General features: G+C 36.9%; 1 protein-coding gene across 5 annotated transcripts in view; it reads right to left on the bottom strand.

Annotated features, from left to right (window-relative positions):
• Positions 1-9877: 9877 nt before the first annotated feature.
• St8sia6 (ST8 alpha-N-acetyl-neuraminide alpha-2,8-sialyltransferase 6) overlaps positions 9878-16734 on the bottom strand; it is a 129716-nt gene continuing 122859 nt past the window's right edge. For all 5 annotated transcript variants that reach the window (XM_034510744.2, XM_076939519.1, XM_034510745.2 and 2 more), the window contains one exon: positions 9878-16157. In XM_034510744.2, the coding sequence (XP_034366635.1) occupies positions 15689-16157 (469 nt within the window). In that variant the 3' untranslated portion in view covers positions 9878-15688. The remainder of the gene's footprint in view (positions 16158-16734) is intronic.

Consider the following 16734-nt stretch of genomic DNA (forward strand, 5'->3'; position numbering starts at 1 on the left):
AAGGAATGCCAAATGACAATGACATCATGTCTTGGGAATGTTCCTTATATTAAGCATCTGAGGATGGCCAGTGTCAGAAGAGATTTCATGATGCTGATGTTAACCAGGATGCTTTGTGCCTTGTGTTAAGTTACATCTCTGGCGGTCTAATACTGTACATGTACTTTTAGTACATATCTGTCAAGGATTTTGAAACAAATGTCGAACTTGGCACATGTGATAGATCATGCAAGAACATGACATGGTTTTATGTCTTTCTCTGTAAGCTGATTTAGTTTTTGTCATTTTTTTTTTGTCAACTAGACACAAACCTTGATGTATCTTGGGGAAGGAATCTTATTTGAACAAACATCTCCAGAAGACAGGCCTGTAGTCAAGTCTGGAGATGGGTATTTTCTTATTGAACAGTGTGGGAGGGCCCAGATCATTGTGAGTGGTGCCATTTCTGGGACAGGGATCTCAGCTGCTATATAAAACAGGCTGAACAAGCCACGAGAAGTAAACCAGTGAGTGGCACTCCTCTGTGGGTTCTGAATCAGCTTCTACCTCCAGATTCCTGAGTTTCTTCACTGATTCCCCTCAATACTTGACCATGACTTGGATGTGTATGTGAAATAAATGCTTTCATCCCACTTGCTTTTAGTCATGGTATTTTATCTCAGCAATAGAAAACTCAATGAAGATACCCTGACTGTGTCAATGTTTTACACTTTTAAATGTTGTTAGGTGTGTGGCTTGATGATGGAATGTCAGAATCCACCGGTTTTTATCTTTCCACATCTGAGTGGAGGGAAGAGCGTACGTGCTTCAAATGCATGTCTCAGGGTGGCTAGAGCACCCTGCTGGTGCATACACTTGAAACTTACACATCTTCTGGAAGGAATGAAGATGTAGGAAACCTGTGGTCTTTAGTGACAATGTTGCAGACTATGACAACAAGAAGCTATCTCAGGATTCTCTTAAAACACCCAGAGACAGGGGGCCTTAGAAACCACAAGTATTCTTTGTTGTTTGACAACTGCAGTAAGTTCACTTGATGGAGTTGTTGAGTGGGAGACAATATGATGACTCTCACCTCTCCAAATGTCCTAATTTACATTTTAGAGGGCAAGAAGGCTGCTAAAATGCTGGCTAAAAATGAATTATCATAAACAGGATTTTCTGAAGTGTTTTCACCTTATAGTTCCTGACTACTCAAAGTGGCGCTAACTAGTTGATCACAATATGCTAAGGCACAGCAAAAGCACTGTAAAAATATTTTGCAGAAACTTCTAAATGATACACATGTGCGTGCATGTAAATGACACAGTTATTCTTTATTAAGAACAGGAAGCAATGAAGTATGTTGCTTAAGAAGACAGTTGTCTTCCTGGAACCCATTGCTAAATGTATTGGGGTTATGTTAAAGGACAGCCTTGCTTTATTTAGTCTTAGGAAACACTTGCTGATTTAGGGCAAAGGATCACAACCTCACCCATTTACCCTCAAATCAAGAGTGAGTCCTCATGGGAGGTTAAAAGGGAGCTTATTATGTTACTCCTGTAATTTCCCTGCGAATACAAACTATTTCAAAATAACAGCTACTACACGTACCTCCTCCAGTTCCTATTTTCATTATATATGTTAGTTCAAGTTCCTATTCTTTTGAACATTCAGTTTCTTTCCTCACCTATAAAAAGTATAAACAAATTAGTAACAACTTAAAACTAGTCAATGAAATGATCATGAGCCTGGGGAAAGTTAGTTACAGTTTAATAAAATCACCAAAGTTATTTTCTTAGGCTTGAATTTGGTTTTGGTCAATTACAAGTAGTTAATTTGTTACAGGATAACTACCAATGTGCTAATTCCACATGCAGGAGCCATATTTATTCGATGGGCATTTATACCCAATATTTAACTTTTGCAAATGCAAACACTGTGAACACGCCATAACAAAAAATTTAAGACAAATAATAAAACAAATATATTAATCCAAAGATGTTTACTAACTGAAACCAAATAAAGAAGCTGAAAGTATTTACATTTAATTAGAAATTTGATTTTTTAGTAGCTTCTTAAAAAAACAGAAATGACAGGTGAAAAGAAACAAAGAGATAGAAACAAAGAAAAACAAAGAGAGCCAAGGAAAAGTAAGAAGGTATCAGAAAGCCATTTTCTTATTTTCCTAAATGCAGCCCAAATGTTAATAATTATTTTTAACACAGAGAGTGAAAATTTTACTTTCCCTCAGGGTCATGTAAAAAATATTTTATAATATTAAAAATAAGCACTGGGCTAGGGGAAAGACTGAAGGAGCTGAAGGAGTTTGCAACCCCATAGGAAGAACAACAATATCAACCAACCAGACTCCACAGAGCTCCTAGGGACTAAATTACCAAGCAAAGAGTACACATGGAGGGACCCATGGCTCCAGCTGCATCTGTAACAGAGGATGGCCTTATCTGTCATCACTGGGAGGGAAGGCCCTTGGTCCTGTGGTGAGGCAGGAGAAAGTGGGTAGGTGGAGAAGCATCCTCATAAAGCAAAGGGGGAGAGCTGGGATAGGATGGGAGTTGGCGGAGGGGTAAGTGGGAAGGGGGTTATCATTTGAAATGTAAACAAATAAAATGATTAATTAAAAAAATAATCATTGGTGCTTCCCCTTGAGAAGCTTGACTTGAGGACATTGTAATTCAGACCAGTGCTCTTTTCACATTGATATTTTTCTTTTCTTTTCTTTCTTTAATTTTTTTTTCCTGTTTTGGTGCTTATGAGAGTTATATAAATTACTCTGGCAGCATTAAAGTCTAACCTTAATTTTACCTAGAATAATTTTGAGAAGCCAGCAAAAGTTAAACATCCTCTTTGTTGGACAGCAGGTGCTCTTGCCTTTAAAGCCCTGCAAACATTTGACTTATGAAGGTAATCCATGGAGCATACATTTTCCTTTTTGGCACAAAGGAAAAGAAAAATAAATGATATTTAAAAAATTTCACCTTCCCCAAAGGAATCGTGATTTAGAGAAGTGTGCAAAGCACTGAGCCAGCCTCTGGCACATTCAAAACCTAAAATTCATTCCCTCATGTAGACAAAATAAACTGAAAACCTTTCCCATTCCCATGACAAGTCAATACTGTTCTTGTTTCATTTCTGTTGCTGTGTTAAACTATGTTACTGAGAAGCAACTCAGGCAAGATGGGTTTATTTTATATTGTGTTTCTAGGTTTTGTTACTTCATTGTGTGGAAGCCAGAGCAGGATCTTGAAGCAGTTAGTCATATCACATCCATGGTCAAGAACAGAGAGAAATAAATCCATACATGCTTGCTTTCTGCTCAGCCTGCTCTACTCCTACACAGTCCAGGCTCCAGCCCCATGGAGTAGAATGGTGCCCACGTTCAGGCTGTGATGTGGAAACACATCAATTAAGGTCATCAAGACCATCTTCCACAGACACACCAGCAAGTCAACCTGATCAATACAGTCCCTCTCCCACTGGGACTCACTCTTTCCCCAAGTGGTGAAAGTTGTGTCAAGTTGACACTTAAAACTAACCCTCACAACTCAGATATGGATATATATTTGTCCTAATGTGAATGGGTGTTTTGCCTGTTTGTATGTCTGTGTACCATTAGGTGTATATAATGCCTGTAGTGGACAAAGGTAGACATCAGATCTCCACAAATGTGAACTCTAGGAATTGAACTCAGGACCTCTAAAAGAACACCTAGTGATATTAACTACTGAGCCATTGAACTATCTCTCCAGGCCCATCACTGTCTTGTTGAATCCCAGAGAGGAAGAAATGCTGCATCTCTGTGCAATAGGTGTGTGTGTGTGTGTGTGTCTGTGTGCATCATGTGCTGAGGTGCATGTGTACATGTGTAAGAACATGGAGGTTAGAAAATGACATCAGAAATCATTCTCTATCATTCTCTACTTTACTTTGAGAAGGGGCTCAACCTAACCTGGTTTCACTGATTAAGCTAGACTGGCTGGTTAGTGTGTGCTAGGAATCTGCCTGTTTCCATCTTTTCATCAATGGCAGCAATGCATTTGCTGCCATGCAAGGGCTTTGAATTTATGTTGGTCCTGAGAATCTGAGCTACGATTCTTATGCTTGTGTGGCAAGCACTTTACCAACTGAAGATGTCTCCAGAGATTTTTAAATCTGAATTTTAAACTCTTTGCAAGATTATATGCATAACATATGGAATCCTGTCTATGCAAACTTAACTTAAAGGAACCCATATGACCACACACATTAAAACTGGACACCCACTGAAATGAACAGGGATGAACTAAGAAGGTCTACAAAATGCAGGGCACTATATTAGCATGTTAGAAATAAATTTTTCACAAAATGTTAGTTTAGTGATTCATTATGGAAGAAACTATTAGAGACATTTGCTTCTTGGGATCAAACACTCCCCAAGACTAGTTAACTATAGCACTCCCAAGTTGGAGAGCATTTCATGATTCTTAAAAGAGAAACACATGAGTATCTAATAATAAAGGTTGCCAACCTGTAAAGCCATCAGCTTTGAACTATTTAGACAACATTACCAAAATATATGTTTATCCGAAGATGGCAATTTCTAAGACTTCACCTATAAGCAAATATTCTATTTCACATATTTCATGTAAAATTAACAGTCATTTTCTTATTAAAAAGGCAAATAAGAATTAATCCTATATATTGCATTGTGACTTAAGACACTGGAGGGATCCATGACCTAAAGGAATCTTTAAAAGGTAGTTTTATACCATGAGTGAATGAATGCATCTGGTGTACAGTAATTAAGTTTAAGAAAATTTAAGTGTTCCAGCATATTATCTCAGTGATCTACAGGATGTTATCTTCACAAAGTTCAGGGTGAGACTGGCCATGGAATTTGGCATCATTGATGCTGGGGTTCAGGCTCCACTTTAAACCCTTAGTGGTAGATGTTGACACAGGAAGCTTTCTTTTAGCAAACATGGTCTAGGCCCACCCAGCATCTGTTCCATTCTTTCTCCTTTCACAGCATAAACCTGTCATCTGTGCATACTTGCCTTCCTTGAACACCTGTGCAACTGGAATAGTACTGTCAAAGTTATTTACAAATTATTTTTGCCAATGACATACACAAATGTCAATATTAAAGTTTATTGAGATCACCAAAAGATGGAGAATATGGCAATAGTTCAGTGATAATTTGTTAGATCTCTTTCTCCTTCTCTCTCTCTCTCTCTCTCTCTCTCTCTCTCTCTCTCTCTCTCTCTCTCTCTCTCTCTCACACACACACACACACACACACACACACACACAAACAAACACAAACATACATATACACATGTAACTATGTAACTATGGGCTCATGAACAATTTGAACTAGCTAGAAATAAGGAAGGGTTCGCTGGAGTTTTCGAAGAAAGTTAATTTTCTTTCCTTCTCTGAAGTGGTCTGAAGGTGATCCTGTCCTCTTTTCACTTTCATGGACATTGGTATCAATGAATAAGTTAACTCCTGAAGGGATGGCATTTCTCTGTCAGCTGCAGACATAGGTTAAGATCTATACACAGAGCTAAGCTGGGCTGAGACCCTCATGGAAAAATGAGGCCAGGACCAGAGGATTAGCTGTTCTGCTTTTGGACTTCTAGGTCAGTGGACCAAGAATGTCAAAGAGCTCAGCCCACATTAGCGGGGCTTTTGATATTTTCAGTGGAAAGAACTTGAGTCTTTTATGGTTTCTCATCTGTGAAATCAGAAAGCTACTTTGAAACCTTGGGAAAATTCATAGTAACACATGAAAAGCACTGTATAGAAGAGCTTGGCACAACACACATCTTTAGTGCATGTTAGCAAAATTCGAAACTGGTTGCCTGTATCCTGCAAACTTGCTATTAGTTTTGTTTACATTTATGTTTGATTTTTGATTATTTGTATTTCCATATCAGATAAGACCAGCAGTATTAACCATCAAAGAACAAAGTAGTAGGTGAGCTAAAGATGTTAAAGTTCTTTGAGATACAAGGCAAATAATGTAATAAACAATGGATAATCATTCAGTGATACGTTATTAGATATCACACACATATGATACATATATATGAACTCAGGAATAGATATATATCTTTAAATAATTATATTTTACAAATATGTTATATATTAAATATGTATTATTTAACATTTACATATATTTATTATATTTGTGTGTAATTATATATATATACATTTATATGTGTATATATCCATATATCCTTAAAAATTATGTATTCTTAGAAAATTAGAATTTGGAAATTTTGATAAAAAATATGATGGCAAAAGTACAACTTCAATTTGATGATGGTAAAAGTCTAAAATTTTAAACACTGTGGAAATATTTTTCAAACAAACACTACCAATGTCAGCAAAACTACACAGAATCAAATGCTGAAATGCTGTCTGAGCTCACAGCCTTTGAGTCTAGGCTGTGACACTTGAATATTACATAATCTTGGCTAAATTTCTTAGTCTCAATTTTCTCATTTATACAATGGAAATAGTAAGGCCAAATGCGGTGGCACATGCCATTCAGGAGGGTGAGGCAAGAGATCAAGAATTCAAGGCCAGAATGAGCTATGTAAAACCCTGCCTCAAAACCAAGACAGTGTAAGAACAGCTCTACCTTTTAAAACATCCTAAAAAGTATGTCAGAAAAACTAAGAAAAAGGCCAAATACTTTAGTTTTAAATGAGGCAATATAGGCTGAATTTGGTGTAGTTGCCAAGCAGACCATGACAGGAGCCAGCTGTCCCACCTTTGAATATGAACCATAGGTCAGCAGCTTACTGCAGGGCTGCATGCTGCTCTGTGTTCACTGCTGCTCTAGTTACAACAGGCAGAAAACAGAGCCAGCTTAATGTCCATCAGCAATGGATGGATAAAGAGAAAGCACTACATACACAGAAAGAAATCGTACGAAGCCATGAAGAAAAACAAAAGAATGGATTATTTTTACAAAAAAAGTGTGAAGCTCAAAATAACTACTTTAAACAGATAAGCCTGGTTTAGAAGGGTAAATACCATGTTTTCTCTCATATGCAGAATTTATATTTAAATTTATAGAGCCATGTATCTATGAATGTATTTACATAGGTGTGTAGGTGTAGGTCATGAACAGAGAAAAAGAATCATGGGTGCTGGGAAGGAGACAATAAAGAAGAGTTGTAGAATATATGTGACATGTAAACTTAGTGGTGGACCAGGAATGGCAGGAAACCAGTCAGCCGTGAGCATGGAGTAGGATAGTGACAAAAGGAAGTGAATGAGAGGGGAAAATAATGATACACACGTAGAAAAACGTCATGATGCATGCCTTCTATACTAGCCTAAAGTTAATAATAAATAAATACATAAGTAAATACACACACACACACACACACACATATATATGAAATGGGCAATATTTAGAAATGGCCATGGCACGGGCTGGCTATCTAATCAGTGGGGTGGCTCTGCTTTGCTCCTCAACCATGTTTCTCACTAGAAGTGACCAGAGCCCAAGCTCACTGCAGCTAGACCCACGAGACACCAGCTGGCTCTGCCAATCCACCATGCTGCCCCCACAAAGCTTGGCTGATCCCCCGATAATATTTGCCATTCTCGTAGTACCCAGTAGAATGAAGACTCTTAAACCTTAAAGATTATCCAGTGACATTATATATTTGGAAATGCTCAGTTAACAAGATGCTCACACAATCAGAATTGTTACCCAATATCTAACTTTTAGATATAAATTGTTACCCAGGACTGCTTTCCACCCATCAGTCCTCCTCCATGACTGCTAGCCCTCTTTGCTCCCTCTCCTCCTCTTCCTCTTTCCTTCTCCCAACTCCACCTCCTCTTCTACTGCCCAATCACAAAGCTCACTGAAAATAGAATGTGGCAGGTAAATTCCTGCAAAACACACACACACACACACACACACGCACACGCACACGCACACGCACACGCACACGCACTCGCGCGCTTAAAAGATAAGACAGATTAAGGAGAAAAGAACCCAGTAACAATGTATCACGGGGTCCTAATACATGTGGAAACAAGATGTGTGCAATTAAATACAGCAGAAGCAAACATACAAATGAAAAGGAAAATTTCAGATTATAACACAAAACTCAGGTACATGCTTTCTCTAATAAAATAACTTTAAATATAAAAAGACAGAAGTAAAATTTGGAAGTTGGAACATACACAGAAAATACCAGATAAACTGAATTCAGAGTAAAGGAATATTACTATGGCAGAGACAATTATTTCAACATAACTGGGCTGTGGATGAAGAGGACATGCATGTGTGCAACTAACAGTGCTTCAAATACATGAATCAAAAGTTAATAGGGCTAAAAGAATAAAGAGAGCCATGACTATAGCTGAAGATTTTACAGTCCTGCCCATACAATTCATTTGTTCAAGAAGACTGTGATAAAAGGTCTCAAAATGGATCCAAACCATATGATGTATATCCACTACTCACACTGATATTCTTTTAAAAGATCTATAGAAACAGATCTGGGGGAAAGTTCAGAATACTGCAGATTTTCTACGTAACCTGAGGTACAGGGAAGACACTGAAAGGCAGAAGCACACGAAAAGGAAACCACAAGACATCAGATTTGTTTGGCCTACTGATGCAGCCTTTGTCTAACCCCAAGGTTAAGCTCTAGCACTGAAAAAAAAATGTGGAGAATAGTATCTAGAGAAAGACATACATGTGATTCCCACATTAAAACAGCTATAAAAATAAACAAAAATAAAAATGAAAGAAACAGAAAAAAATACTGAAGATCCATTCAAAGATCCAAAAGCTGAGACGATGGATCAGGGAAAAGACTAGACAGAATTTGTAAATAATAATAATAATGATAATGATAATAATAATGATAATGATAATGGGAAATCACTGCAGACAATACAATATTAAAGGAAAAGGGGGGTTATGAATAACTTACGACATTCAGTTTCACCACTTACAATAAGAGGGTACATTCTTTGAAGAACACAAATTACAAACATGCTCTAGGGAAAAAACCCAGCAAACTAAAATATCTTGTCTATTAAAAATTCAAACTGCTTGAGATTAAATATTTCCTCATGAAAAATTACATTTCATCTGGTTTTGATGGTTAATTTTTACCAAACATACAAGGACAAAATAACAAACTTACACCATCTTTCAGAATAGTAACACACACACACACACACACACGGGAGAGAAGGAGAGAGGGAGAGAGGGAGAGAGGGAGAGAGGGAGGTATGGATGGATATATATAGAGAGACAGAGAGAGAGAGAGAGAGAGAGAGAGAGAGAGAGAGAGAGAGAGAGAGACAGAGAGACAGAGAGACAGAGAGACAGAGAGAGTCCAGAGTACTTGTATTTTCTTATTTCAAGATTTACAACAGTCTACAACAGTAAAAATGAAATGTTGGCATAAAAATAGATATATCAATGGAGGTTGGTAAAATCCTCAAGTAAATATGTCTAAATATCTTTTCAGCAAGTTTATTGTAGAAGTCTACATAAATATATGTAAAGTACTTTTGATAGATGTAATATGCTAACTTTGAACGTTACCTCACACCTTAAATATATACAAAACATAATTATCTTAAAATGGCTCACAGACCTAGATAGAAGGGCTAAGCTAGAAATCCCGTACACAAAAGCAGAAGAAATCTCTGTGACCCTAGATTTGGTAAAGTGTTTGCAATTTCCAACAGAAAGTATGAAAAGTCAATAAACTAGAATTCAGTACATTTTGAAACTTTGATTAGTCACTAGTTGTGAAAGATGTCAGATACACACTGACCGTATGGCCTAACCATTTCCATAGAACTTGCCCCAGAGAAATGACAATACATACTCACAACGTTGTGTACATGAATCTTGGTGATAACTTTATTAGTAGCATCCACAACTATAGATGACAAGGTTGTGTACAAAGAGGTGAGTGTGTAACCAGATTTTGGTACACTTACATTATAGTCAGAAAAAAATTTAAAAATGATTATTGAGACAGAAACGCAAATTGATCTTAATAGTATCATTTTGAGAAAAAGAGCAAGACTGCACATGAGCGTACATAAACATGATTTCATTCATATAAAATTCTAAAAAAATTGTAAACAGTCTGTATTGTAAAAATGTGAGCTAGGCTATAGAAAAACCAGGTTGGGAGTTCTTAGGAAGTAGGGTAAAGACGTCAAGCTGTAAGGAGGATTGACTTATTACAAATCAGCATGGGGAAACATTTTGGGAGAAATGGATATGTATGTTGACAATGGAGATGGCTTCATAATTATGCACAGGTCAAAAATTTGCAAGTTGTACACTTTGAACACACTCGGTCAGTTGTATGTCAGTTGTAGAAAATGGCCTTTGATTTTCTTTTCCCTTTGTGCTTGCATACTGGGGAATATGACTTTATAGTCAGACATAAGAGTTTGGATGCTACCTCTGCTCCTATAATGCAACCTATGTAAATAACCATTTTGTGTCTCAGATTCTACTTCAATGTTAATAAAATACTTTATGGGAGATAAGAATGTATGTGCCCATGGCTGTGATAAAGATAATGACATAGGTTTTATCCCTAAGCCCATCCATTTCCCTCTTCCAAGTGGATACTCTTCTTGTATTTGATGTATAATCTTGATATGTATACACTTTAAGGTAACAGAATGGCATTGTTTTAGCTTATTTCTCTTGTATGCTAAAATGTTAAGACTTAACATTATTATTTTATCTCTCCATAGCATGATGCTTTTAACTGCTGCGTTAGCTTCTACATATGTATCCAGCAAACTTAACTCTAACTTTCCCAGGTAGAAAGTTCAGTGTCTAATCGTCTGCCTTAATATTTGTCTCCTGGAAATTCTCTGGCACATAAATCCTGAAGTAAGATATCTGGGCTATAAGAGAACTGTAAGACTAATTTCACTCAGCACTTCCAAACTGCTTTTCAAAATGTTGAATTCCTAACTCTGGGAATTAATCATATTACTAATTTTTACCAATACAATGCATGTAGCATTCACTCTAACTTCCACTTCTCAGATTACTAATAAGTGTGAGCAATTCTTGTTCTTATTAGCTACCCAGGGTTTTCCTTTGTAAACAGCATCATATTAATATTCGCTCATTTTAAAAATTTTACTTTTTGATGGGCATTCCCTTGAAATGTCTGTCATGAGCCTATGAGTATTAAGATGACACTTAATGAGTAGTGATATTTCATTTTAATATAGTCACGCCTGCTATTTCTTAGCCGAGTTACTTAAGATAATTACCTTTGTCGGGTGCACAAGTACATCCAATGTATTTTTCACCCTTTGGAGTTTACACTGTTACTTTGTTTTCCTTAAATCTACCTGGAGCCTGGCTTCTCATCTCACACAGAGCTGGGCAGGCACACATTTCTTCCAATGTAATGATCTGTGTTCCAACACTGTCTGTGAAAGAGTCTGTCTCCATCACACAAGCAGTGACATCTTTATCACACACAGCTGGAGTATTTTTAGAAAACCAAAAATGATCCTAGAAGAGTAACGACCCAGAGTAATAGAAGGTCAAGAGGTATTTTTATCCACCTTTCAGAACCACATATAAACAGGAAATACTAAACACACCTGGATTTGGGGGTTAAGTGTAGAGCAGGACTCTTCCTATGTCTATCAGATATGACAGATTCTCACAATGGCTTCAATGTTCAGTAGCAAAATAAGGTTTTCATATAACATTAAATAAATAAAATATCGTATATGTCACATCAAAACTATACTTCTGTGATAGTCCTAAGATCATAGTATACTTGTTATATGCATTTTTAAATTTCCCCAAAGTTTTCTGAATTTCCTGGAATTATTCAGAATACATGACAAGATATAGCCTTTAACTAGCAAGATTTTTTTTTGGAAGCAAGTAAAATAGTTCAAGCAAAAATGGGTCTGATGCATGGCCCAATTCAATATTCCATACAAAGAAAGTCCTCAGGGAACAATGGCTTTGGCTATCTGTTGAAAGCCCACACATTTACTAAGTTAAATTTACATGTAGAGTAATAATCTGTCATAAAACTCATGTTCTGCCTTTTTTTTTTTTTTTTTTTTGCTGGGAGTTAAAACAACAAAACAGCCCTACCTTTGTCCACAGAGTCCTTCTTGCATGGAGCTCTGTGGATGATGGACTTGGATGTGTCTTGGACTTGGATGGACTTTTGAATTTGGCAGAAAATGATTTTTGAATTTTATTGTTCTGTTTCATTGTCCAATGATGCCAAAAACAACAGAGAAAACAAAATTCAAGTAAGCTGCCATCTGTCTTAGAGCCTACAAGCATGTGGTATCCTAAAACTGCTAACTGGAAGTCTACCATTACCTAGCACCAGTATTCAGACTACCTGTCTTTAATGGCTATAGATGAACTGGAATTTAATAAATTCAAACCATCTACCAGCAACTACACAATGCTCGCCACACAAAGAGTCCTTAACAGTGTTATCCGATTCCATGTGTTTAATCTAAAAGTCTACAAGGAGTTGATGGTCATTTTTGTGTTTGGATCTTGGTGGAAGGTTGAGATATTATCCACCATTAAAAAAACAAGAGGAATTGGGTTTTGTTTACAATTTGAGTAGCTAAATATACTGATATACAACTGATGTACCGAATTATTCTAATTCATATGCTAGCACATTTTAGAATATGTTTAGTCATGTTGACTTGGAGGGGGGCAGATAAAGGGCATTATTGGCAGATTGCAGGGGAACAAAGGCAAAACCATGCTCGCTCAGGTAGAAAGTATCCTGATGTGAATGAGCCACCCACTTCTGTTAGATGTGGTCTGAGTCTGAGTAACAGCTAGATGCCTCAAATTATGGTAAAATCACAACTACGGACCCATCTGAGAAGAGAATCAAAGGAACAACACATTGGAGACATGCAGGTGGCATATAATGCATCCAGTTCACAGCACAAAGCACCAGTTTTTACAAAAAGCATGTCAGTTTTGGAAACTGTGAACCATTAGTCACAGTTCTTTTTGTCCCATGGCAGTGAATTGCTGGAAGTGTCACACTACTATGAAAGAATCAAATAATAATAATAATAATAATAATAATAATAATAATAATAATAATAATAATAATCTTATCATCATCACCATCATCATCATCATCATCATCACCATCATCTCTGAACTCCACTTGCAGCTCTACAGACTAACCAACATGAGATCCAACCACAGCAGACAGGAAATCTCAGGGAGCCTTCTGACTACTGCCTATATTAATCCAGGTAGGGTTGTAAAATTTTAGATGTGTTCAGGGTTGGCAGCACAAACATGAAACAAGAAATAAACCAATAATCTGCATATGTGGAGAAGCCTGTGCTTTTCTAGAAATTTCAAAAATTCCCCTTTCTACTAATTTATGTTGAAACAGGGCTGTCATCGTGATATTAACCTCACATTACTTTTAGAATTTCTGAAACCCATGTGTGTGACACTGGAGTTGTTTGTCTATCTGTTTTGACATTCTAGAGAAAAAAAAATCTCTGGAGTTAAAATAGCATCGTACATAGGAAAACACTAAGCTCAAAACTTCCCGACAAGGCATAATTTTTGCTAGAGTAATTTATAACATCTCCACATTGACTAGTTAATAAATTAGGTTTCTGTAGTCTCCTACCTTTGTTCTTCACTCATATATTGCCAACATCATCAAACACACTTTGTTACTATTTAGCACAAAATATTTTGAGAAACATTTTTGCTAACTATAAAAATAATAGTTTCTGATCCAGTTTTTAAAAGATTCCTTTGCTAGTAGCATGATTGACACATGACCAACGTTGCTAGGAGATCATTTAAAGTTAATTAAACCCATTAGCAGCAGAATAAAAGAGCCTCTGTTCACCAGAAGAAGATAATAAATAAATTTGATTTTATTTAACAGAAAAGCCTTTTACCCTTTGCAAAAATATTTATATATGAATATCTGATATATTCCTAAAGCTAATAAGTTTGATTTGCTATAAAAGAATGAACAAGATGCAAATTTGAAACAACATTACAAATGTCAAATACAAGGTGACACTGTATCAGAGTGAAGAATTCACAGGGTACTGTCTCTTCAAGAAAGCATTTGGTAAACAACAAGCTGGCTCAACTAAGATTTAAAGAGTGAAATTTATATTTTTCTTGGCATATGGACCTCACCTCCTATATTCCTGTTTCTTGGGAACATCCGTGGATGAACAGGAATATACACACATAAATATGTAGTAAATAAAATAACTTAATAAACGTGCTCACATTAAAGGGTATCACCGGGACACGAGTAAGGGTGTAAAATGCTCATATTTAACATCTACTCAAGTTTTACTCAAAACTGATGCTTAGCTTATGAGTGTAATTTCTCATGAAAACTCTCATCTGTCCCTGGGGGAATGTGTTAGGTGTTTCCGTCCTAATCCTTCCTTGTGAGGTGGTTGCCTGTGAATTACTCACACTTCTTCACCACCGTGGGAAAAGCTGCCATGACCATGCACTGCACTCTCTCTCAACACAGAGTTTTCAGGGCAACCTCACAATCTACTTCCAGGATACGCAATTGAATAATCACAATCAAGGGGACAGCTTTCTCTTCCTGTTCCATTCTTTTACTCATAATCCACTTAATTTGCTAAGAGCTAGTTTTAATTGTGAAATCAACTCTTCCTTGAAATGGATACATTGAAGTCAATTCTACTGGAATCAGATTTAACCATCCCTGTCTATGATTCTTTCAGCACTGTGTTTATAACTGCCGTGATGATGCTTGTGGTATCTTATCAATTAATAGTACACACGGGCTTTCCTGCCAGTGACAATATCTTCATATCCTCCAACAGAGGATGGTCCTCAGGGTCTGGTATCAAATAGATGTTCACTTTTTTTAAAAAAAATCAGACAAGTAACTTTGTGGATGAGATAACATGTTAGAAGATACTGAAACTACTTTATGTCATTGAGTGGATCCTACCAGTGGGAGGGAGAAAAACAGAACCCCAAAGCAGGAAGCTTGAGTACAAACTGATAAAGACAAGGAAACTATAGACAAAAGAGATGAAGAAATGCCCCAAATCCAACCAACGCCTCAACGTGGTTAACATCACGAGTGAACTGAATCAGAAGCAGGCACATTGCTAAGTAAAAAAGATTTGTCTTCCTGAATCATCAAGGGTATTTTGTTTCTGTACGTTTTTAGGAGGGAGAGGATAATGGGAAGGATTTATTCATAAGAGAAGGTCTATGAGTAAGAACTAGGTGCATGAGTCAGACATTGTCTTCAGAAAGGGTCTTTGGCACAATTGCACAGTTTCATCACCACTCTGATGGAGGTGGGAATGGCTATCACAGATAGGAACAAGGAAGCCTTCCATGAGTCCCTGCCTCAAATCAAATTCTATACCAATTTGAAAAATTATTTCATTTTACTTGTTGGAGTCTGATATCTCAGAGAAAGAACAATGAAGGTGAGAATGAGTGACGTGTGGGGACGGTAAAGTTAGTGGGGGGGCTTTGGTCTAGCCAAGTTGGGGAGCTCTTTTGTAATCCTCCATGCTCTTGTGCCTTCTTCCATCGTGTTTGGAGATGCCGCGCGATGCACTCCACCTACTGAAATCATTCGCGTTCTAAGAAGTGTTAAGCCGTTTCACATTTGCTGAATTGCAGTTTGAGGATGCCTCTCATATGGAGCTGGAGCATTTGACTGTACTCTTTAGGCATCTGGTGGAAGCCGTGCTTGGGTAACTTGTTGTCATAGTAGTGGTGACTGAGAGGCGTTTCTTCCACAGTCTTAGAGAAAGGCCAGAATCCATAGAGCTTCACATTTTCACACAGTTCCACTGCAATGCTTGCGATCATCAAGCCCGTGGATAAGCGGAATGCAGTCACCCCTTTAGTTCTCCAGAAAAGAGCGAGGTGTCTCAGGTACCTGGGATGGAAGAAGAGAACCTTTTGCCTCATATTAGATTCTTTGAGTGTTTGGTAGACTTTAAGAGAGATGCCAGTGTTGGCCCGAAAGGAAAAGGCTGGCAAAAGAAGAAATGCATCTCCATAGGTGGAAATATCTTCCAGAAATCTTGCTTTCTCCTCCTTTAAATTCCTGTATCTGACAAATTAAAAAAAACCAGTCAGAGTATAGTAATAATAAAAGCATTAATTTAGGCTATTTGATGTTGAATATACATCTGGTCAAAAATGCAACTGTTTATATTCATAACACTAAAAAGTCAAACCACTGAGCGAAAAACATTGATCAAGTATTAAATATTAAGGACCTGGTCTTCATTCTTCTTTCTTGAGCTACAAAGACTTATTGCCAGACATATATTTCTTCTATTATTTTATATTTCAACCCAGTAATGTTATCTAGTATTGCTTTGGCTTTTTGATATCTTAAACTTACACCTAACTAAATACCATAGCATACACATATTTAAAAGTTATAATAATTTTATACATATTTACTCAACAAATAGAAGCTTTGTTTAGAAAGCCTATGCCTGCCTGAAATGTGTGTGTGGATGGATAGATAGATAGATAGATAGATAGATAGATAGATAGATAGATGATTTCCTTTCTGTTTCACATGACACCTTAGGAAGAACTCTTTCATGTAAAATTTTTTCACAATTAGCTTTTGGAAGACAGATATATTGTTTTGTTTTGTTTTGACTCCGAGATTC

This window comes from Arvicanthis niloticus, chromosome 8 (assembly GCF_011762505.2).
Source record: "Arvicanthis niloticus isolate mArvNil1 chromosome 8, mArvNil1.pat.X, whole genome shotgun sequence".
Classification (NCBI taxonomy): Eukaryota; Metazoa; Chordata; class Mammalia; order Rodentia; family Muridae; genus Arvicanthis; species Arvicanthis niloticus.